The 24,479-nt window shown below is 55.1% G+C and overlaps 1 protein-coding gene across 1 annotated transcript in view; it reads left to right on the top strand.

Annotated features, from left to right (window-relative positions):
• LOC120639815 overlaps positions 1-24,479 on the top strand; it is a 46,094-nt gene that overhangs the window by 3,697 nt on the left and 17,918 nt on the right. Inside the window, exons 3-14 of the mRNA XM_039915758.1 lie at positions 79-287; positions 891-1,010; positions 1,431-1,559; positions 1,638-1,763; positions 10,397-10,452; positions 10,537-10,636; positions 11,370-11,487; positions 11,586-11,798; positions 12,205-12,529; positions 13,431-13,524; positions 13,883-13,991; positions 14,121-14,389. Coding sequence (XP_039771692.1) covers positions 79-287; positions 891-1,010; positions 1,431-1,559; positions 1,638-1,763; positions 10,397-10,452; positions 10,537-10,636; positions 11,370-11,487; positions 11,586-11,798; positions 12,205-12,529; positions 13,431-13,524; positions 13,883-13,991; positions 14,121-14,389 — 1,868 coding nt within the window. The remainder of the gene's footprint in view (positions 1-78; positions 288-890; positions 1,011-1,430; positions 1,560-1,637; positions 1,764-10,396; positions 10,453-10,536; positions 10,637-11,369; positions 11,488-11,585; positions 11,799-12,204; positions 12,530-13,430; positions 13,525-13,882; positions 13,992-14,120; positions 14,390-24,479) is intronic.

The following is a 24,479-nucleotide window of genomic DNA, read 5'->3' as shown; positions in this document are numbered from 1 at the left end:
CTTTCCCAACCTTTTCCAGTGTAATTCCTCTTTCTGTCTCTGTCCTTCGTTGATATCATTCTTTTTGGAACACATCAGGTGGCCAGAGTTTTGGATGTGCTCAGAATGCTGGTGCAGCAGGTACAATATATGATAGTTCATTACAGACTCTCAAGGTGAGCAATGGAAATTTCACCACACACACAGAAACTCCATTGCTTGGTTTCCCAATGAGTAGACTTTGGTCTAATGTTCTTGTGGAGTGCAATGCACGAGTGCTGGTTCCCTTGTTGTGGTCCAGAGTGCAGGTTTGTTTCAAGAGCCCGATTAACATCTTATTAACAATTTCCTTTTAAATCTATGTATATGTAGATATCTGAGCTTCTTTGTTGCGATTATGCTACAACAATATCCAATTTTTCTGGTGGTATTTCCCCTTTTAAGGGGTTGAACTATAAGACATGCAGCAGTCTAATTCCGAAAATTAACATGTCAAATTAAAATGCCCTTTGCATCAACCTTGTTGCTTGTATAGCGCTGCTAGATCTTTGGGCATGGAAATTGTTTGGATACTGATTAAACTACCATAGCCTTAATGAGTGTGATTGTCGGCTTCTCCTTTTGTCTGCACCATTGTCAACTTTCTGTTACATGGTTCAGTTAACATTATGCAGTTACATATACTGAAAATTTAACTATATTGTTTCAGATTTGATCTAGAAGATATTATCAGACACTCAGATTTGTTTTATATGCTATTTTGAGAATCTTATTTATGTCCATTAATTTCATTTGCCTGATCACTTTATTTCTTCCTATATTCCTGTATTACCAATTTACCATTCTCCCTGTTGCATCCTAGCATTTCTGTTGATAGATTTGCTCTCCCGTCACTATTTTCTTATTGTCAGGTGACAGGTCAAATTAGACTGCTTAGTAAGGGCAGTATCTGCTTTGGGTTATCAGAAAATCCAATATCAGAATTTGAGCTGGTAGCAGAAGAGCTTTTAATGAGTGACTCTGTGATAAAGGTAAAATGCTCATTGCCTTCAGATTCTTTTGTTTCTTTTGATGGGCGTTCTAAGTAAATAAGTAATTTTCATATGCATGTCAGGCGACTGACAGTTGAATTTAATTATTTTTTCTAAATATGGACTTGGAGACATGGCAATATCTATGTAAATAAATTACTTTTCTTGTCATCAATGCAGCATATATCAGATGCTATGTACCATATAGGTGTCCCTTTTTCTATATATTGGATTGGATGCTATGTGACATGGTAGAGGCATAAAGTTGTTCAACACTATTATATTACCCATTGAATTTATACGGAATTGATGCTTGTGAAAAATATATTCTGTATTGGGTAGTTGATGCATTCTATGGTTCCTTCATCAAAATGTAGTTTTAGTTACCCTTTTTTGTATTCCTTATTTTGCTTATGGAAGGTCTACGGAGCTTTCAGAATGTATGTCAAAGTGCTCTTGATGTGGGATTCAAAGATTCAGATTGATGGTGGGGCTAAAGATGTTGTTCTTGCATCTATGCTTGAGGCAAGAAACCTTGTGGTCCTCAGGGTATGTTTCTTGAAGCCCTTACTGCCAAAATCTTTATTTTAGCACTGGGGTTCAGTTTTCTTTTCATTACTGTGGCAGCATGGTTCAGTGATATCTTCCAATGCTGATTTGATGGTCTATGGGCAAGGACTTCTTAACTTGAGCGGCCCTGGCGATGGAATCAAAGCCAGGCGACTGTTTCTCTCTCTATTTTACAACATTGAAGTAAGATTGTAGTATATGTACTACCTACGTTGTTTTCATAGTACCATGTTACCATGCTGAATGCTATAAAGTTTTTTCGTCTTTAATATTCCTTTTGCGAAGAGCAAATGATATGATTTATATCATTATGCTAAGTATGGTTTGCATCAACTATACTCCTAAATCTATTACATGTTTGTTTCCTCAATGTCTTGAGTATAATTAATTTTGAACTAAGTATAATCAAGAGGTTTGCAACAGATATTTTATCAGTGTCCTCCAATATTTTATTCATAATATATCAGTACAGTTTATAATTAGCAGAAAGTGAATCCTCTAATTTTTTCAATAATATACTTAGGCCTGTTTATTGATGCAAAGTTGAGCTTCTTCCTCATGTAATATTTAGAATTCTGGGCCACTTGAGAAGATGTTGGGTTTCGAACTTAAGTACTGAATCTACTTCATAGGGCTTCTATATAAGCTTATTTACTGAAAAAGCTGAAGCTAGTAAACATGACCACATAGGCCTACAAATGAATGCTGGCATTGTAGTGCTGACTTTCATGACATACAATAAAAGATTCAGTGCTCTGAATTTGAATACCGTAAGGAAAATGTGATGTGTATTACTCTTTGAGGTAACAGAAATAGTTTACCTGCTTGTTGACATTGTCTATCTGTTTGTAGCGTGTCAGGTAGATTCTGTTGGTGTATATGTGAGCCCATGTATAGAGGCCCATCTAGAGGCCCATGTATAGGATCTATATATCCCACCCTTCTAGGGTTTGGAGGAATACACACAATCATTTCCTCCTACATGGTATCAGCTAGCTATCCTCCTCTCTCCTCCTACCTTTAGCCGCCGCCGCCGGTAGCCATGGCCGGCTGGCCTCCGGCGCCGCCACCCCTCCTCTCCTCTGCTGCTTCCCTCTCCTCTCTCCTCTGCTGTTGCCGGCGCCCTTGCGCCGCGCGCGTGGCCCTAGGGCCGTGCGCCGCGCGCGTCTGCTCTTCCTCCTCCGGATCCGGCCGCCGCAGCCCTTTCTCCTTCGGATCCGGCCGCCGCCGCCGCCGTCCTGGGCGCGAGCGCGGCCTCTGGTGCCGTCGGGGCACCCTCCTCGGCTCCGCGCGCGTGGCCCCAGGGCGGGGAGCCTGGATCCGCAGCCGCTGCCGCCCTTGCCGCCGAGCGCGAGCGCGCCGCGGGGGCCGCGGTCCCATCCCCGGCGCCGTCCACGCTCCTGGTCGCCGCTGCGCCCCTGGCCGCCCTCTCCTCCCTGCCCGGCGCGGATCCAGCACCTGTGGAGGCCGCGGCGAGTGCTCCTCTGCTCGTTACGGGCGAGGCAGCTGCTGGGGGTGGGGTGGATGTGCCGCCCCCTCTTGGGCCACAGCCCAACGGGCCGCCCCCCGCCTTCCCACAGGCCACCACCCCCTGGGCCGCCGGCGCCGCCGGTCCTTCCTGCGCTGGCCCATCCGGCCCCGCCGCCGCCGCAGCCGCCGCCGCGCGCGCCGCAGGTCGCGGGCGCCGCGGACGCCCAGGTCACCGCGCGCGACGCTGGCACTGCGGGCGCCGACGCCACCACGGAAAGAGGAGAGGGAAGGGAGGGGAGGAAGGGGAGGCTCCGGCGGTCGGCGGCCGGTTCGTTCTCCTCTGCTTCAGGCGCCGCCGCCGGCTGGATCTCCCCTGCAGGCGCCGCCGGGGCCGCGGGCGCCGCCGGATCTGCTCCGGCCGCCGGCCCCTGGAGCGCCCCAGCAGCCGCCGGCCCGTGGCGCGCCCTGGACTCTGCAGCCGCAGCCGCTAGGTCCCCTCCGGCTTGGCGCGGCCCTACACTCGCCTTGGTCATCCTCGGGCCGGCTGGCGCTGCTGCCGCCGGGACTAAAGGTGCTGCCGCTGCCGTCGGGCCGCCGGATGGCCCCCTGCAGGCGCCAACCGCGCAGGAGACACCCGTGCAGGGGCTGCAGATGCCGCCCGCGTAGGGGCCCCTGCAGCTGCCGCCCCCACTTGTCCCTAACGCCGCCGCCGCTGCAGATGGCGCGGAGGACGCCGCCGCAGCCCAGCTGCGAGCCGTCGCCGTCGATCCGGCCGTCCTGCGGGCCGCGGCACAACTGTTGCAGGCCCCGGGGGCCGATCCGACCGCCCTGCAGGCCGCGCTGCCGCTGTTGCAGGATCCCGCCGCCGCCGCGGGCAAGCAGCCCGCCGCCGACGCCGCGCCTGATGCCGCGTGGGCCGAGCTCGGAATGTCGCCCGCGGATGCGTCGCCGTCCTCCGCGGGCAGCAGGCCGATGCCGCTCTCGCCGCGGCCCTCCTCGCCGCCAAGTCGGAGGCTTCGGCGGCCCAGGAGCGGCTCTGCGTTGCTGCTCTCGCCTGGGAGCGCGAGCGCACCGCGGCCGACGCCTCCGCTCTCCGGGTCGCCGAGGCGGAGCACTTCCTCCGCATCTCCTCCGGCCATCCCGTCATCCCCGAGCCCGGCGCCTCCTCCCGCCAGGCCCCGCCCGCTGGATCTGGAGCTCGGTACGACCCGACCGACCCCTTGGTCGCCCAGCTCCACCTCCAGGCCGCCGGCGTCCAGAACATCAGGGCCCTGGTCACCGTCCTCCTCGACCCAACGTCCTCCTACGGATGCTGGCGGGACCAGGTCCTGCTCGCTCTCCGCCGCTACGCCCTCGACGACCACGTCCTCCTCCACACGTCGATTGAGGCGCATGACGTGGTGTGGCTGCGCCTCGACAGCGTCGCCATGTCCTGGATTTTCGGGACCATCTCCCTAGATCTTCAGGACCTCGTCAGGACCCACGGAGGCACCGCGCGGTAGGCCTGGGTGGCGCTCGAGGGGCAGTTCCTCGGCAACGCCGAGTACTGCGCCCTCCAGCTCGACGCCACCTTCCGCACCTTCGTGCAGGGGGACCTCTCCATTGGTGAGTACTGCCGGCGGATGAAGGGCATGGCCGATGCTCTTCACGACCTCGGGGATCTGATGTCCGATCGGGTCTTGGTGCTCAATGTCCTGCGCGGCCTGAGCAGCACCTGTGACCACCTGAAGAGCTGGATCGCCCGCCAGAGGCCCTACCCCTCCTTCCTGTAGGTCCGGGACGACCTCGCCCTCGAGATCACCAGGGGTCTCGCGCCCGGATCGCCCTCGTCTACCTCCACCGCGCTCATCGCTGCTCCACCGGCTTCCTCCGCCGCCCCTGCCACCTCTCTCCTTGGTGCTGCTCCCGCCGGGCAGACCGGAGGTAGGGGGGGTTGGACGTCGTCAGTGCCCTCGAGGAGATCACCAAGGGTCTCGCGCTCGGATCACCCTCGTCCACCTCCACAGCGCTCGTCGCTGCTCCACCGGCTTCTTTCGCCGCCCCTGGCACCTCTCCTTGGTGCTGCTCCCGCCGGGCAGACCGGAGGGGGGGGGGGGGGGGGGCGTGGACGTCGTCAGGGGGGGGGGGGTCGTGGTGGTGGTGGTGGCACTGGTGGCCCTGCTTCTGGGGGTACCGGTGGGGGCCGTCGTGGCGTGCCGACTCTGCCGGTTTCGGCTCCCGCTCCTGCCCCTGCCCCTGGAGATACGTCCTGGCCATCCTTCAGCGCCCCATGGTCAGGGCGCATCCCGATGTGGCCGTTTCAGGGTCAGGGGGGAGGGCCCTCGTCCTCAGCCCCAGCCGGCGGCCATGCTCGCCGCACCCGCTCCCCTGTTCGCGCCGTTCTGGACCCCGCCCGCTCCACCCAGCCAGCAGCCGACCTGGCCTGGGGGGTGGGACCAGGCCGCACTAGCGCAGTCCTTCAGTGCCATAGGGCGAACCCCGCCGGTCAGCACCGAGTGGATCGCCGACTCGGGTGCCTCCTTCCACACCACCCCAGATGCCGGTATCATCTCTTCTGTCCGACCCCCACACCCCTCTTGTCCTTCTTCCATCATGGTTGGTGATGTGTCTCTTTCCTGTCACCGCCGTGGGTTCTGCTCCCGGCTCTTTTCGTCTTCCCAATGTCCTTGTTGCTCCTCAGATGGTTCATAATCTTCTTTCCATTCGTCAGTTTACAGCTGACAATTCTTGTTCCATCGAGTTTGATTCTTCTGGCCTCACTGTAAAGGATTTGGCCTCCCGGCGTCCGCTACTCCGGTGTGACAGCACGGGGCCCCTTTATACCCTTCGCCTTCCTTCTTCCGCTGCACCACTCTCGCCTTCTTCTTCGCCCTGGCCGTCTTGGTCTGCTGCTTTTGCCGCGACGCTGTCTTCCACCACCTGGCACCACCGTCTCGGTCACCCTGGCTGCGACGTTCTGGCTCAGCTCAGTCGTAGTACCGATGTTCCTGGTACTAGGGCTCCTGCTGAGCCCTTCTGCCATGCGTGCCAGCTCGGTCGTCATGTTTGGCTCCCTTTTTCTTCTTCTTCGCATGTGACGCATGCATTTTATCTTGTTCACTGTGACATGTGGACCTCTCCTGTTCTTAGCCTTTCTGGCTATAAGTATTATCAGGTGGTGGTCGATGATTTCTCGCACTACTCTTGGACGTTTCCTTTGCACGCCAAGTCTGAGACCTTCCCCACCCTCCACTTCTTTGCCTGGGTGTCCACTCAGTTCAGCCTCATCGTTAAGGCCGTCCAATGTGACAACGGGCGGGAGTTCGACAACTCCACCTCCCGTTCTTTCTTCCTCTCTCGGGGTGTTCAGCTGTGTATGTCTTGTCCGTATACCTCTCCTCAGAATGGCAAGGCTGAACGGATGATTCGCACGACGAACAACATTGTGCGCACCCTTCTGATCCAGGCCTCTCTGCACCCGCGCTTCTGGGCTGAGAGCCTCTACACCGCCACCTACTTGCTCAACCGTCTTCCGTCCACTGCTTCTCCTGCTCCCACTCCACACCACACTCTTTTCGGTACCCCTCCTCGCTACGACCACCTTCGGGTCTTCGAATGTGCGTGTTACCCTAACACCTCCGCCACTTCTCCTCACAAGCTGGCGCTCCGCTCGACTCGTTGTGTGTTCCTTGGTTACTCCCCTGACCACAAGGGGTACCTATGCTTTGACCTCACCTCTCGCCGCGTCCTGATCTCCCGACACGTCGTCTTTGACGAGTCGGATTTCTCCTACTCCTCCTCCAGACCTTCTCCTGACCCCGAGCTGGAGTCTCTATTTCCGACTGACCCGGTGGTTCAGCCACCTTTCCCTGTCTGTCCTTTCCCTGCAGGTTTTCCCGGTACACCGGCACCGTTCCCGGTGATCCTTGCTGCGTCGAGCGCGGCCCCGGTGCCCGCAGTCGCGCCACGCGCGGCCCCCGGACCTCCGATCGTGCCCCGTGCGGACCTGGTGTCTCCTGCTGCGCCACGCGCGGCCCCGGTGCCTTTCCCTGCACCTGCGCGGTACACTCAGCCGGTGCAGGTGTACCGGCGTCGTCCGGCGCCGACACCGGCGCCGTCGCGGTACGCTGAGCCGGTGCAGGTGTACCAGCGTCGTTCGGTGCCGATACCGGCGGCGCCTCCTGCTCCGGAGGCTCCTGCGACGCCTCCACCGGAGCCGTCGCCACCGCCGCCTCCGCCGGCTCCCTCTCGAGCCGAGCTGGCGGTGTACCACCCGTCCGTCGTCCATCGGGATCCTCGGCATATCCATGGTGACTCGGCGGATGGCGTCTCGGCATATCCTCCTCTGTCCGCGACGCCTTGGCGGATCCTCACTGGCGTCGCGCGATGGAAGAGGAGTACGCGGCTCTTCTTGCCAACCAGACGTGGGACATCGTGCCGCGTCCGTCTGGTTGCAATGTGGTGACTGGCAAGTGGATCTGGACGCATAAGCGTCGGGCTGATGGCACACTGGAGCGCTACAAGGCTCGCTGGGTTCTCCGGGGGTTCACTCAGCGACCTGGTGTGGACTATGATGAGACCTTCAGCTCAGTGGTGAAGCCTGCTACTGTGCGCACGGTCCTCTCGCTTGCGCTCTCGCGCTCCTGGCCTGTGCACCAGCTGGACGTGAAGAATGCGTTTCTTCACGGCACTCTGTCAGAGACTCTACTGCTCTCAGCCAGCGGGATTTGTGGACTCGAGTCGTCCGGATATGGTTTGCCGACTCAACAAGTCTCTCTATGGTCTGAAGCAGGCTCGTCGGGCTTGGTACTCTCGGTTCGCCACGTTCTTGCTGACATTGGGGTTCACCGAGGCCAAGTCTGACACGTCTCTCTTCATCTACCGCCGTGGGGATGAGACTGCATATCTGCTGCTCTATGTCGATGACATTGTGCTCACAGCCTCCAGTCAGCAGTTGTTTCAGAGTGTCATCTCCTCTCTGCAGCAGGAGTTTGCTATGCAGGATCTGGGTCAGCTCCACCACTTCTTGGGCGTCACTGTTGAGCCTCGCTCATCTGGTTTTCTCCTTCACCAGCGGCAGTACGCACTTGATATTCTGGAGCGGGCTGGGATGACTGATTACAAGCCCTGCTCCACTCCTGTCGACACTTAGGCGAAGCTGTCTGCTTATCTGGGTGATCCGGTGGCTGATCCTACTGCCTACCGGAGTCTGGCTGGTGCTTTGCAGTACTTCACCTTCACCAGGCCGGACCTCACCTACGCTGTTCAGCAGGTCTGTCTCCATATGCATGATCCCCAGGAGTCACCTTGCTGCACTGAAGCGTCTCCTCCGCTACGTCCGTGGCACTGTGGACCTTGGCCTGGTGCTTCACCGCTCGTCCTCTGCTGAGCTGGTGGTCTACACCGACGCTGACTGGGCTGGCTGCCCGGACACTCGTCGCTCTACTTCCGGCTACGCCGTCTTTCTGGGCGGCAACCTGGTCTCTTAATCGTCCAAACGGCAGCAGGTTGTCTCCTGCTCCAGTGCTGAGGCGGAGTACCGGGCTGTCACTAACGGCGTGGCGGAGACGTCCTGGCTACGACAGCTCTTGGCGGAGCTCCATAGCCCGCTCGCCAAGAGTACGCTCGTCTACTGCGACAACGTCAGCGCCGTGTATCTCTCCACCAACCCCGTCCAGCATCAGCGGACGAAGCATATGGAGATCGACCTACACTTCGTGCGCGACAGAGTCGCCATCGGCGATGTTCGAGTACTCCATGTCCCGACTACATCCCAGTTTGCTGACATCTTCACCAAGGGACTACTCTCCTCGACCTTCTCGGAGTTTCGCTCCAGCCTCAACGTAGCCGGTGGCTAGTTGTGGCTGTGGGGGGGGGGTATTTGCCCTTTGTACTCTATTTGTACTCTCTTCTTGTCCAGTCTTGAACACCGCTGCGCCGGTAGTTCAGACTGCGGGGGGGGGGGGGTGGTGGTTTTCTTGTTGTCCAGTCTTGAACATCGCTGCGCCGGTAGTTCAGACTGCGGGGGGGTGTTGGTGTATATGTGAGCCCATGTATAGAGGTCCATGTATAGGATCTATATATCCCACCCTTCTAGGGTTTGGAGGAATACACACAATCATTTCCTCCTACAGATTCATCTAGATGTGTCGCATGGAGAAAGAAGATGGTTAACATATAATATAGGCAAGAGTATCGGAAACCATAAATGCTGCTTATGTCATGCATTTATTTTTCATATAAATGGCACCACTTGTATTTAGTACTTTAAATTTTTCATTTTGCTGTGTAATAATACCATTGCACACTGATGTATAAGATCCTTGTTATACTGGCAACTTCCTATTCTGGTATGTTATGTGTTTAATCAGCTGAGTTAGGGTATTAATGTATTACAATTTTTGTTAAGTACTGTTCCTACAATATTTTCCTCTAGGGTTTGGAGGATATGTGAGCCCATGTATAGAGGTCCATGTATAGGATCTATATATCCCACCCTTCTAGGGTTTGGAGGAATACACACAATCATTTCCTCCTACAGATTCATCTAGATGTGTCGCATGGAGAAAGAAGATGGTTAACATATAATATAGGCAAGAGTATCGGAAACCATAAATGCTGCTTATGTCATGCATTTATTTTTCATATAAATGGCACCACTTGTATTTAGTACTTTAAATTTTTCATTTTGCTGTGTAATAATACCATTGCACACTGATGTATAAGATCCTTGTTATACTGGCAACTTCCTATTCTGGTATGTTATGTGTTTAATCAGCTGAGTTAGGGTATTAATGTATTACAATTTTTGTTAAGTACTGTTCCTACAATATTTTCCTCTATATGTTTCGATTGGCATCAAGTGGACCTTATTTAGTTTCGAACCCCCCTCTGGATGAAATTAGAAGCATGATTCCCCTGAAAATAAATTATACGGTGTGCACGTATTACAAGACCAAATTCTATAGCTTTGATCAATAATTAGACTAGGTATGTATGGATTTAGTGGCACAGATAATGTACGACAATAATTGTATTGTAATATACATTCCTATGTTTATGTTTTTGTCCAATTAGTAACTATATGTGTCAATAGAATTTGTGGTCAAAATTTCAATTTAAAATACTACTCAAGGGGAGGAAGTACCGCTTGGGCACATTGACTTGCAACTTCGGAACATAACAATTAAATTCACTTTCTGTGGTCATTCTAGGTCCTGTGCTACTGTACTCATTTTTGTTTTGGTGTGTTTATTATCCAGCCAGTTTAAGTTGTCATATCAAAAAATAACATTGTGATATTTTGAATTTTGTTCTTAAATATTTACTTTTCTGGGAGTTAACCATGTTCATCGGCATGTGAACAGGTTGGTCCCGGTTCCCTTGTTCAGGCTCCACATGACGAGGCTGTTCAAAGTAGCTTGTAAGTTATGTTATCTTACCGTGAATTAATAATCTTTAATTCCTTCTAAACAGTGCATATGATTGAGATATTTGTGTTAATCAGGGATGCACTTTCACGCTGTGAAAGTAAAACATGTCCTACTGAGCTTATTACCCCACCTGATGATTGCCACGTTAACCACTCCTTGTCGTTTACACTGCAAGTAAGTATAATTTAATCTACATTCTTTTCATTGTCACGTGATTTTTTATAATAAAATAAACAACTTTATTTTCTAGCTGGATGTTCTACCAAGTTTTCTAAGTTTATTTTCACTCAATGCTTAAGGTTTTGGGTGAAACACACATGAGGTCCTAATTCAGTACCTAAAGACTTCAACAAGGTCGGGTCTAGGGGAAGTTTTTAGGCTGCTTTAGCGTCACTTATTTTGCTAGGAGATCGATTCGAAACTAGGACCTCCAGATGTGGAGAGACACTGTCCTCCAGGCTTGCCCTTTTCCAGTAATGCAATTTTAAGGAAAAAAATTACTTGTGGTATGGTTAGAATGTTGGATGCTTGCAAGCTTGATGATTTGATGTGAGGGGTGTGTTGGAGTACATTGCCCATCTTTCTTTTCAATATCTGAAACTTTTTGGTTTATGAAATACAATCTCTTGGGACTAGATAATTTGTATGATAATTGTCCGAATCATGTTTATTAGCTTATGAACTCTTTACGTGGTTCAGCTCAGTAATCAGACAATTTTAGTATAAATCTCTTGAAATTTGGGCTTTATTTAACTCATTTTGAAATAATATTTGTTCCTGCTGATACAAAAAATGAAACTAAGTTAACCTTTCATCATAATCTCATGTTCGCAAAATGTCTCAAGCTAAATTGCAGCTTTCATTTACATTGTAGCCATCTTCTTATGTTTTTTTTCTTTTCCTGTAGATTTGTCGGGTTGAAGACATAACTGTCAGTGGCGTTGTCAGGGGGAGTATAATCCATATTCATCGAGCAAGGACTGTGACCATTGCAAAGAATGGCACCATTAGTGCCTCAGAGTTAGGTGATTCTGTGTTTTTGTGCAATAATTAATAAAGGATCTATATTATGTCCTGTCAGTGTCATGACTATGTTAACCCAGCAATTTGGATTCTTTGATAGGTTGCAAGGAAGGCATTGGAAAAGGAACCTTTCTAAAATATGGAGCTGGAGGTGGCGCTGGGCATGGAGGCCGAGGCGGTGTGGGGATTTACAATGGAATGAAAAGCGATGGAGGTCTAGAATATGGCAATGCTGATCTTCCATGTGAGCTAGGAAGTGGTAGTGGTGGTTCTGCTGTGTCAGCGGATAGCACTGCCGGTGGGGGATTAATTGGTTGGTACCATCTTACTTTATCCTTTGAAGTCTATGTTCTGCAGATTTGAATCCTGCATTTTCCTCTCTTTGTTTTCCCATTTTCCCCTTCATGCTGTTTGATAGCATCCCCTGAGTTTGCTTTTGGCATAGTTTCTCTGACTAACAGTAGAATGCACGTGCAGCATGCACATGTTTGCAGAAACAATAGTAAATAAAAATTTAGACTAATGAAAAACTTAACCCGTACCACAATATATTTTTTTGAAAGCTGCACCACAATAATTTTCATCAAGATGAAAGGAGAAGCAACTCACTATCCAGTGCACTGTTCTGTGACATATCTTTTCCGTTCTAGAAGTGCATTTTTCTTCAATCTTTTGAATAAATTCTTTGCTCTAATAGCTGATCATTTTTCACTATTCAGTCATTGGGTCCATGAAATGGCCGCTTTCAAGGCTGCTAATTTATGGCTCAATGAACTCTGATGGTGAGAGTCATAGAGGCATGACTGGAAACTCAAATGGGACTTTTAAAGGTGGAGTTGGTGGTGGTTCTGGAGGGTCAATTCTATTATTTCTTCAAGGTCTTCTGCTAGATAAAAACTCATCATTATCTGCATCTGGTGGCAATGGAGGTGTATATGGTGGCGGAGGTGGTGGTGGTGGCAGAATACATTTCCATTGGTCGAATATTGCTACTGGAGATGAATATGTTCAGATTGCTTCTGTCAATGGTACAGTAGCATCAAGGTATGCAATTCTTTTCGAATTGCACGTCGAGTAAAGTAGGTTTCTTGTTTGTCTTGTCACTCTACATGATCATTTCGAATTTTTTTTGCTTAGTGAAAACCAAATCCATCACAGTCCAGTTGTGCAAGAATGCTACATACCTTCAATGAGGATTGTAGTTTTATTCGGTTATTCCAATTACTACTTTCAGTTGCGATACTTTATGTATGCGCTGCTATCTTTCAGAAATTTCTTGTTGGTTATTTCCACCATTAGTCTTTCCAGCAACCCAGCATTATGAATTGCAATACAATACATGCTATCAAAATTTTTGGACTGTACCTACTGATATAAATTACTGAAGCAATAGATTCATCACATCAAGAAAGCTTCTTACATAGTTGAGTACTAGAGTGATTTTATAGAATATTTCTAAAACGATTGTAATATTATAAATGTTCTGCCAACATGGTATCAACAAAAATTTATCAAAATTATATCTCAGAAACCACACTCGGGGATAGGGATGCAACATGCAAGTGGGTTTATCCGCGAACCTGCAATTAAGTCATTTTTAGTGGGCTCCTGTGAAATGCCAAAAATGTCCTATTTGCAGGCTTGTGGTCAAACCAGCTTGCATCCCTATTTGCGGGGTAATTGGGTAAACAACCATTTCCTTGTGCTTGCTTGACCAGTAATGGAAAGGGAGAAAAATACAAAAGCCTCATTTCTCTCCATATGCTTCCTACATAAAAAACTCCAAACACCTTGTGGCAACAAATTCCAACATGTATGTATTCTTTAACAACGCAACCACTGCTGCCTTCTTGAGTTTTGTCAGAAATACAATGTTTAAAATATTACTGGTATTCCAAGGGTCATCCAAGTTTCTGATAATTCATATTACTTTTCTTTTGGATAGTGGAGGATCTGGTAACAATGCTGGGCGTTTTGGAGAAGATGGAACAGTAACAGGAAAGAAATGCCCCATGGGTCTCTATGGAACATTTTGCACCGTATGGATACTAAACTAATAATTTCTTTGTTTGTATGTACATTTTCCATGTGATGTATGCTGCAACAAGACATAGGACTTAGCATACTTTTTAGTACAGATATTCAGTTACTTATTTGTTCGTTTCATTTAGGATCTTAGACATTGAGAACAGTTGTGACCTGTAGATTACTAGAATAACTAGATTAAGCTTTATATCATGGGGATGGTTTATGCGGTGGTGGCTTGGGGAAGTGTTGATCGAATACCCTAGAATATAATATTGACCTGGTTAACTCACTGCAATTTAGTGCATGCTTTCCTTAAACCAGGAGATGACTTTTTATTTGTTCATTATTGCTGACAATAGTTCATTTCAGGAATGCCCAGTTGGTACATATAAAAATGTTACTGGGTCTTATTCATCTCTATGCACTCCTTGTCCAGTGGATAGTCTTCCAAACCGTGCTGACTTCGTATATATAAGAGGTAAATCATCATCGTGATTTGTAGTTGAGTATTGATGTTACTTTTTTTTTTTGAAAAAAAAGTATTGATGTTACTTTCAATATCCTGATGTTGAATGCACGAAACTCAGCATTTACTGTCTTCTGCTAGGTGGTGTTACCCAGCCGCCCTGCCCATATAAATGCATATCTGATAAGTACAAGATGCCAAACTGTTACACACCACTTGAGGAACTTATGTATACTTTTGGTGGTCCATGGTCTTTTGCAATTATCCTCTCTTTTACAATTACTCTTTTGGCACTTATCTTGAGTGGTCTAAGAATTAAGATTGGTGAGAGTGATATCACCTACCGGGCAACAAATGCAATCAACAATGATGGATGTTCTTCTTTCCCTTTTTTGCTTTCTTTGGCTGAGGTATACTTATACTTCTCATTTCATTCAATCTATTTTCTTTTATTACAAGCTATTATGGAATAACTGAATCTTGAGCATTGAACAATTTACTCCTTAGGCACTTGTATATAACTTTGATTACTGTCAGTTATTTATTGGAAACTATTTTTTTTGAAGTATATTGGAAACTATTTGATCCTGTGACTACCCTTACCATGGTTGTACAACTCATGGATTCACATATTTTAAAACTCTAGAAGTTGATCCTTGTTGGACAGAATGAAATGAATCCGTCATGAGAGATATATGTTTGTGTACCTCGATATGCAGTTATGGAAAGGCATATGCTAAATTTGCTTCTGAAAAAAAGTAAAATTACCTAAATGACCCCCCAAAACAGAACGGATATCTCTATATTAGGTAGATTATGATTGTATCCATATCCTACCAGATCTGTAGGAGAGGCTTCTTGCTCTCCAAGTCATGTACCCCTATATATTCAGCCTCAAGGCTCAGGCTAATACAATCCATCAATTACACCAATCCTATCCTTTCTACATGGTATCACGAGATTAGGGTTTGAGATCCTATAGGCTATTTTCCGCTGCCCTAACCCTAGCGCCGCCGGCGCCCCTCCTGCCTCCTGCGCGCCGCCGGCCGTCCCCCACGGCTCCCATCTAGGGCGCCCCCTCGACGGCCTCCTAGCGCGCCCCCGGGGAGGTCCCCCATGACCTCCGCCGGGGGCAGCGCCCTCCATCGCAGCGGATCGAGTTAATCCGCCGCCATCCTCGCGTCTAGCAGCAGCAGATCGTGACGTACCTCGTCACCGCCGCCATGAAAGCCGTCGTCGACGACCCCGATCTGCGCTGCCGTGGTGGCAGCCGCAGTCTCCTCCGGCGTCCGTGCCCTACCCTGTGCTGCCGTGGTGGCAGCAGGGGCCCCGACACAGCGCGTCGACCTCGTCGCCGACGGCATGCATGAAGGCGCCGCCCCTTCACCGCGCGGGCTCCAGCCGCCGCAAGGGAGGGAGCCGCCCGGCTTCAACCGCCCCTCCACGGCCCCTCCCGGCGGGGAGCCGCCCGGCGCAAGACCTCCAGCGCCGCCGCAGGGAGCCGGCCGCCCGCCTCCCTCATCGCCGTCTGCCGTCCTCTCTCACTCTGTTTCTTCCGCTTCAGATGCGGTCGTTGACCGTGACGGGAGAGAAGGAAAAAAGAGATTGAGAGGATTGCGCTATGCGCACCCAGAGGTGGTCCACGAGCTGCTGCTGATTTGTTTTTTTGGTAATTCCTCTGTTTTTTACTCGAGCACTGCTCGAGATTGAGTCGCCCACCGCCCGTCGACCTCGCGCCTCTACTTCGACATCAGCGTCGACTTCACCGGCTTCTTCTTCGTCTTCGACATGCGACATGGTGACATGGACGGTGATGGATAAGTCTGTGTACTTGGTCTTTGTGGGGCTGCACAAGAGGAGATGCTCTTGCTGCAGCACGTTGTGCTTTGCTGCCCCTAGAGGACAGCAAGGACAGCATCTTGACTACCTTTCAGTTGGCATCTAGGACAGCAGCATCTAGGACAGCAGTTAGGACTAGCAGTTAGCATCTTGGACTAGTGTCCTTAGCATCTAGCTTGGCTGCCCTGCAGCCCCTTGTATAAATGTATCCCCAGCCCCCCTTGGGATGGCATGGCTTTGAGTTTGTGAATGAAGAAAAACCCAGAAAATTGCCCCAAGTTCATTGTCATCCTCTCAACTCAATGAGAGTTAGAATTGAGCTTCTAACATCTGGTATCAGAGCCGTACTTTCCTGTAGGTTAGACATCTCCTGCTCTTCTCCCTCCCAAGCAGCAGTTCAGCCACCAGCAGCAGCAGCTAGCGCAGCAGCAGCAGCTAGCACAGCAGCACCTGCTGCACCCTCTGCTCCACCTTCCTCACCCGAGCAGACGAGCAGCAGCTCGTCTGAGGCTGCGTCTTCTCCACGCAGCAGCCCCTTGGAGGCGCGCCATGTCCGACGCACCGTCTCAGCGCTCGGTCGCCTCGAGCGCACGGCGTCAGCGAGATAACGAGCTCGCCGCGGCAGAGGAGCGCAGGCGAGCGACGGCACAAGCCGCTGCAGCAGCGGCGAGGGCGGCCAGGCTGGCTGCAGCGGAGCTGGCTGCAGCGGAGCTGGCGGCAGCCAGGGCGGAGGTGGAAGCAGAGGCGGCGGAGGATGCAGCGCGTGCGGCGGAGGTCGAGGTTGAGACCTTGCGCGGCAGCCTCAGCGGCTCCATCGCCGGCGACGCCACCGCCGACGAGGACCTTGAGGAGTTGGAGAGGGAGAGAGCGCGGGACCGGACCGCGCGGTGGGCAGCAGCCAACCCCGGCGGCGGCGGCCTGGACGGCGGTGGTCCAGGGGCCCGCGCGCCCGGCGGTGGCCTGGACGGCGGCGCGCCCGGCGGCGCGCCCGGCGACGGTCCAGGGGCTCGCGCGCCCGGCGACGGTCCAGGGGGCCGCGCCCCTGGCGGCGGAGGCCGCGCCCCTGGCGGCGGGCGCGCCCTTAGCGGCGGCGCGCAGGGCGGTGGCGGCGCTCCTGGCTGGGGTGCGCGCGGCGGCGCCCCCGGCTACCACGACCTCTGTTAGCAGCTCAATTTTCACTCTCATTGAGCTGAGAGGATGACACTCAAGTTGGGGAAGTTTTCTGGATTTTTCTTCATTCACACTCACAATGCCATGCCTTCCAACGGGAGGGGTGGCCACGCTTTTATACAAGGGCTGCAGGGCAGCCAAAACACACACCAAGGACTAGTCTAAGATGCTATCCTCTAGTTCCTAATTGTTGTCCTCTAGATGCTGTCCTCTAGATGCTAAAGCTAGTCTAAGATGCCAATGTGCTGCAGCTGCAGCAACCACCACGCAGCAAGGACCATGCAAGGTCTGAGATGCTGGTCAAAAGAGGAACTGAAACCTGTCCTAGGTGGAGACCCACAAAGACCGAGATGACATAGACTTATTCCTTCATTCTCCCCCTAAGTCTTGTCCGTCGTCTTGTGGGAGGGTTGAACCATTCCGGTCCTGGAGCAAAGCTCAAGGAACTTGATCCTCCCAAGGGGCTTGGTGAGCAGGTCCGCAAGCTGATCCTTGGTGTTGATGTAGCTCGCCTTGATGCTTCCTTCCTCCAAGCAGCCTCGGATGAAGTGATACCTCACCCGGATGTGCTTGCTCCGTTCGTGGAAAACGGGGTTCTTCGCCAAGGCCAGAGCGGACTTGCTGTCCGCCCTGAGCTCCACTGATCCAGTGTCTCTGCCGAGTAGATCACCAAGCAGTCGAGCGAGCCAGAGCGCCTGAGTCGACGCGGTGGAGGCCACTATGTACTCGGCCTCGCAGCTGGACAAGGCCACCACCTGCTGCTTGACCGACTGCCAGCTAACGAGGCACTTGCCGAGGAAGAAGAGGATCCCGCTCGTGCTCTTGCTGGTGTCGATGTCGCCGGCGTGGTCGCTGTCACTGTACCCGACGAAGTGTGCCGCTCCAGGGCACCTCGGGTAGTGGAGACCGTGGTCGAGAGTCCCCGCAACATAGCGGATGATCCTCTTCACGGCCTGCTGGTGCTCCGTCGTCGGTCGCTGCATGAACCGACTGACGTAGCCGACGGAGAACGCCAAGTCCGGCCGTGTGTGGGCGAGGTAGCGGAGGCTCCCCACAAGACGCCGGTAATGAGTAGCGTCTACCTCCTCCGCCGTGCTGTCACGGCTCAGCTTCAGCCTCTCCTCCATCGGAGTGAGAGCTGGGTTGCAGTCGGTGAGCCCAGCGAGCTCGACGACGCGCTTGGCGTAGGCGGTCTGTCGAAGTGTGATTCCGGAGTCGTCCTGGTGCACCTCGATCCCCAGGTAGGAGAGAGGCCCCAGGTCGCTCATCTGGAAGGTGGCCTTCATCTCCTCCTTGAACGCCGCCACCTCCACATCCTTGGTGCCGGTGATCACCAAGTCGTCGACGTAGACACCCACCAGCAGGGCATTGCCTCCTTTGCCCCGCCGGTAGATGGCCGCCTCGTGCGGGCTTTGCTCGAAGCCCATCCCCTTGAGCGTGGAGTCCAGCTTGGCGTTCCACGCCCTCGGGGCCTGCCGCAAGCCATAGAGGGCCTTGCGCAGACGTAGCACCTTACCCTCCTTGCCGGGGATCGCAAACCCCGGCGGCTGGTGCACGTAGACCTCCTCCTTCAAGTCGCCGTTGAGAAACGCCGACTTGACGTCCATGTGATGGACACGCCAGCCCTCCTGGGCAGCTAGCGCAAGGAGGAGTCGCACGGACTCCATCCGTGCCACGGGAGCGAAGGCATCGTCGAAGTCGACTCCCTCCTGCTGCACGAAACCTCGTGCCACCAGGCGAGCCTTGTGCTTGACGACGGTGCCGGCCTCATCCCTCTTCAGCTTGAACACCCACTTAAGGGTGATCGCGCGGTGACCGCGAGGGAGGTCAGCAAGCTCCCAAGTGCGGTTCTTCTCAACCGCATCCATCTCCGACTGCATCGCGGCACGCCATGCCGCGTGTCCCTCGGCCTCTGCAAAAGACCGAGGCTCGCCGTCGTCGCACGCGAGGTGCAACTGCGCCTCCAGGTCGTGAGGCACCGGTCCCGGCACCGGCTGATCGCCGAGAAGGTCCTCCATCGTACGGTACCGCAGCGGCTCACCGTCGTGGTACGCGTCGATGCGCTCCTCGTCGTGAGAGAGCGGAGTAGCGAACTCCACCGGGCTGTGAGCAGGTGCTGGAGTAGGCGTGCCCGGAGGAGTGGCTGTCGGTGCTGGAGTGCGCGGCGTCGCCGGCTGTGGTGGTACAGCTGAGGAACTCGGCGCAGCCGGAGTCGTAGCTGAAGGGCGTGGTGCCGCCGGTGTGGCGGGCGCCGGAGTCGGTGGAGGCTCGGGGACCGGGGTAGGCACGCTCGGCGAAGAAGAGCTGCCTACTCCCCCAGCTCCCTCGAAGTGGACGTACTCGACGGTGAAGTCGTCGTACGTCGGAGTCGAGCCGTCGTCCACCGCCTTGTCCCACGCCCATCCTCGCCCTTCGTCGAACACAACGTCGCGCGCCGTGCGCACACGCTGTGTCTCCGGGTCGAGAATGCGGTAGGCCTTCGAACCCGCCGCGTAGCCGATGAACACACCCGGAGTGCTCCTGTCGTCGAGCTTGCCGATGTGGCCAAGCTCCTTGGTGAACGCGAGGCAGCCGAAGACCCGCAGGTGGGAGACCGCCGGCTTGCGCCCATGCCAAGCCTCATACGGCGTCATGCCGTCGAGTGCCTTGGTGGGCGAGCGGTTGAGGATGTAGACGGCCGTCACCACCGCCTCTCCCCAGAAGACAGTCGGCATCCCCCTCTGCTTGAGGAGGGCCCGGGCCATCCCCACAACCGTCTGGTTGCGCCGCTCGACGACGCCGTTCTGCTGCGGGCTGTACGGCGCGGAGTAGTGGCGCTGGATGCCCTCATCCGCGCAGTACGCCGCGAACTCGGCCGCCGTGAACTCGCCGCCGTTGTCGGTGCGCAGCACGCGCAACTTGCTGCCGCTCTCCGCCTCCGCAGCAGCCTGAGCACGCCTGATGGCGTCCGCAGCCTCTCCCTTGCTGCCGAGGATCATCACCCACATGAAGCGGGAGAGGTCGTCGACGAGCAGCAGGAAGTAGCGTCGTCCTCCCGGTGTGACCGGTGTCACCGGGCCACACAAGTCCCCGTGTACGAGCTCGAGCCGCTCCTTGGCTCGGAAGCTCGCCTGCTGGGGGAAGGAGTGCCGCCTCTGCTTCGTCAGCACGCAGACGTCGCAGAGCTGCTCCACGTGGTCGAGGCACGGGAGGCCTCGCACCATCTCCTTGGCGCCGAGCCGCTTCAGGGCCTCAAAGTGGAGGTGCCCAAAGCGCTCGTGCCACTGCCATGCCTCGTCGTCCCTGCGAGCTGCAAGACAAAGAGGCTGGGCCACCCCGACATGGAGGATGTAGAGGCGGTTCTTCCCTCGAACCACCCTGGCGAGAAGCTGGCGACGGTGGTCCCAGATGCGGAGGACCCCGCTGTCGATCACCACGCGGGAGCCGCTCTCATCGAGCTGCCCAAGGCTGATGATGGAGTTCCGCAGCGCCGGGATGTAGTAGACTCCGGTGAGCATCCGGTGCTCTCCGGACTTGGCGGTGAAGATCACGGAGCCCACGCCCTTGATCTCCACGGCGGAGGAGTCCCCGAACCTGACGGAGCCACCTACGTCGACGTCCAGGTCGGAGAAGAACTCCCGCCGCCCGGTCATGTGGTGCGTGGCGCCGGAGTCGAGGTACCAGCCATCGACCCTGTCGTCGTCGGAGCCGTTGCCGAGGAGAACTCGGGCACGCGGCTCGTCGAGGTGGAGTAGAGCGGTGACAGGCGGTGCCGCCGGCTGCGGCTCCATGTCCCCGTGGAGTAGGAACAGAGCCGGCTCGTCATCCGGCTGGGCCTCCGCGACGTGGGCTTGGCCCCCACGCCTCCGCTGCGGGCAGTCCCTGGCCCAGTGGCCGGGCCTGCCACAGTGGTGGCAGGCGTCGTCTCGTGCCGCCTTGGGCCTGTCAGCGGCGCCGCCCTGAGCATCTCCGCGGGCGCCACCCTCGGCGCGCCCTCGTGCCCCGGCTTGGGCACCTCCGCGCCCCTTTCGCGGCTTGCCGCGCTTGCGGCCACCAGTCGAGGAAGAGGGCTCCCCCCTCCTCCTGTCACCGCGCCGAGCCTCCCACTGCTCCTGAGTGAGGTGGAGCTTCCCACCGATGGAGATGCCTCCTGAGGGAGGCTGTGGCTCGTCGCTATCGACGACCTTGAGGCGGCCTATCGTCTCCTCGATCGTCATGGTGGAGAGGTCTAGCAGAGACTCGATCGAGCGAGCGGTCTGCCTGTACCTCTCGGGGACGCAGCGGAAGAGCTTCTCGACGGCTCTCTCCTCGTCGTAGGTGTCGTCGCCGAACTGCACCACCTTCTGCAGTAGAGTGTTGAGACGGAGTGCGAAGTCATCAACATCCTCACCTGGCTTGAAGGCCAGGTTCTCCCACTCCTTGCGAAGTGCCTGGAGAGTGGTCTTGCGGGCGCGGTCGCTGCCGATACGTGCCGCAGCGATGGAGTCCCAGGCCTCCTTGGCAGTTCGCTTCTTGGAAAGCGTGAACTGCATCTCGGGCGGGGCTGCTGCGATGAGAGCATCCAGCGCCCGTCGATCCTCATCGTAGTCGACGTCGCCGTACCGGACTGCCTCCCACATATGCCGCACCTGGAGCTTCACCTCCATGACCGCGGCCCACTCGACGTAGTTGGTCTTGGTGAGGGTGGGCCACCCACCGCCGGGACCGACGTCCCTGACCACCGCCTGGAGGCTGAAGGAATAAGTCTATGCCCACTCGACGTAGTTGGTCTTGCTCAGGCCGCTGCGGAGGCGGAGAGCGGCCGCAAGTTGCGCGTGCTGCGCACCGACAACGGCGGCGAGTTCACGGCGGCCGAGTTCGCGGCGTACTGCGCGGATGAGGGCATCCAGCGCCACTACGCGCCGTACAGCCCGCAGCAGAACGGCGTCGTCGAGCGGCGCAACTAGACAGTTGTGGGGATGGCCCGGGCCCTCCTCAAGCAGAGGGGGATGCCGGCTGTCTTTTGGGGAGAGGCGGTGGTGACGGCCGTCTACATCCTCAACCGCTCGCCTACCAAGGCACTCGACGGCATGACGCCGTATGAGGCTTGGCATGGGCGTAAGCCGGCGGTCTCCCACCTGCGGGTCTTCGGCTGCCTCGCGTTCGCCAAGGAGCTTGGCCACATCGGCAAGCTCGACGACAGGAGCACTCCGGGAGTGTTCATTGGCTACGCGGAGGGTTCGAAGGCCTACCGCATTCTCGACCCGAAGACACAGCGTGTGTGCACGGCGCGCGACGTTGTGTTCGACGAAGGGCGAGGATGGGCGTGGGACAAGGCGGTGGACGACGGCTCGGCTCCGACGTACGACGACTTCATCGTCGAGTATGTCCACTTCGAGGGAGCTGGGGGAGTAGGCAGCTCTTCTTCGCCGAGCGTGCCTACCCCGGTCCCCGAGCTTCCACTGACTCTGGCGCCTGACACACCGGCGGCACCACGCTCTTCAGCTACGACTCCGGCTGCGCCGAGTTCCTCGGCTGCACCACCACAGCCGGCGACGCCGCGCACTCCAGTACCGATGGCCACTCCTCCGGGCACGTCTACTTCGACACCTGCTCGTGCTGAGCACAGTCCGGTGGAGTTCGCTACTCCGCTCTCTCACGACGAGGAGCGCGTCGACGCGTACCACGACGGCGAGCCGTTACGATACCGTACGATGGAGGACCTTCTCGGTGATCAGCCGGTGCCGGGACTGGTGCCTCACGACCTGGAGGCGCAGTTGCACCTCGCGTGCGACGACGGCGAGCCTCGGTCTTTCGCAGAGGCCGAGGGACACGCGGCATGGCGTGCCGCGATGCAGTCGGAGATGGACGCGGTTGAGAAGAACCGCACTTGGGAGCTTGCTGACCTCCCTCGCGGTCACCGCGCGATCACCCTTAAGTGGGTGTTCAAGCTGAAGAGGGATGAGGCCGGCACCGTCGTCAAGCACAAGGCTCGCCTGGTGGCACGAGGTTTCGTGCAGCAGGAGGGAGTCGACTTCGACGATGCCTTCGCTCCCGTGGCACGGATGGAGTCCGTGCGACTCCTTGCGCTAGCTGCCCAGGAGGGCTGGCGTGTCCATCACATGGACGTCAAGTCAGCGTTTCTCAACAGCGACTTGAAGGAGGAGGTCTACGTGCACCAGCCGCCGGGGTTTGCGATCCCCGGCAAGGAGGGTAAGGTGCTACGTCTGCACAAGGCCCTCTATGGCTTGCGGCAGGCCCCGAGGGCGTGGAACGCCAAGCTGGACTCCACGCTCAAGGGGATGGGCTTCGAGCAAAGCCTGCACGAGGCGGCCATCTACCGGCGGGGCAAAGGAGGCAATGCCCTGCTGGTGGGTGTCTACGTCGACGACTTGGTGATCACCGGCACCAAGGATGCGGAGGTGGCGGCGTTCAAGGAGGAGATGAAGGCCACCTTCCAGATGAGCGACCTGGGGCCTCTCTCCTTCTACCTGGGGATCGAGGTGCACCAGGACGACTCCGGGATCACACTTCGACAGACCGCCTACGCCAAGCGCGTCGTCGAGCTCGCTGGGCTCACCGACTGCAACCCAGCTCTCACTCCGATGGAGAGGCTGAAGCTGAGCCGTGACAGCACGGCGGAGGAGGTGGACGCTACTCAGTACCGACGTCTTGTGGGGAGCCTCCGCTACCTTGCCCACACACGGCCGGACTTGGCGTTCTCCGTCGGCTACGTCAGTCGGTTCATGCAGCGACCGACGACGGAGCACCAGCAGGCCGTGAAGAGGATCATCCGCTATGTTGCGAGGACTCTCGACCACGGTCTCCACTACCCGAGGTGCCCTGGGGCGGCACACTTCGTCGGGTACAGCGACAGCGACCACGCCGTCGACATCGACACCAGCAAGAGTACGAGCGGGGTCCTCTTCTTCCTCGGCGAGTGCCTTGTTAGCTGGCAGTCGTTCAAGCAGCAGGTGGTGGCTTTGTCCAGCTGCGAGGCCGAGTACATAGCGGCCTCCACCGCGTCGACTCAGGCGCTCTGGCTCGCTCGACTGCTTGGTGATCTCAGCAGAGACACTGGAGCAGTGGAGCTCAGGGTGGACAGCAAGTCCGCTCTTGCGCTGGCCTAGAATCCTGTGTTCCATGAGAGGAGCAAGCACAGCCGGGTCAGGTATCACTTCATCCGAGGCTGCTTGGAGGAAGAAACCATCAAGGCGAGCTACATCAACACCAAGGATCAGCTTGCGGATCTGCTCACCAAACCCCTTGGGAGGATCAAGTTCCTTGAGCTTTGCTCCAGGACTGGGATGGTCCAATCTTCCCACAAGACGACGCACAAGACTTAGGGGGAGAAGGATGGATAAGTCTGTGTACTTGGTCTTTGTGGGGCTGCACAAGAGGAGATGCTCTTGCTGTAGCATGTTGTGCTTTGCTGCCCCTAGAGGACAGCAAGGACATCATCTTGACTACCTTTCAGTTGGCATCTAGGACAGTAGCATCTAGGACAGCAGTTAGGACTAGCAGTTAGCATCT

The sequence above is a fragment of the Panicum virgatum genome, chromosome 7K (assembly GCF_016808335.1).
Source record: "Panicum virgatum strain AP13 chromosome 7K, P.virgatum_v5, whole genome shotgun sequence".
Classification (NCBI taxonomy): Eukaryota; Viridiplantae; Streptophyta; class Magnoliopsida; order Poales; family Poaceae; genus Panicum; species Panicum virgatum.
The sequence above is the reverse complement of the archived record's forward strand: the minus strand, read 5'-3'. Positions and strand labels throughout refer to the sequence as shown.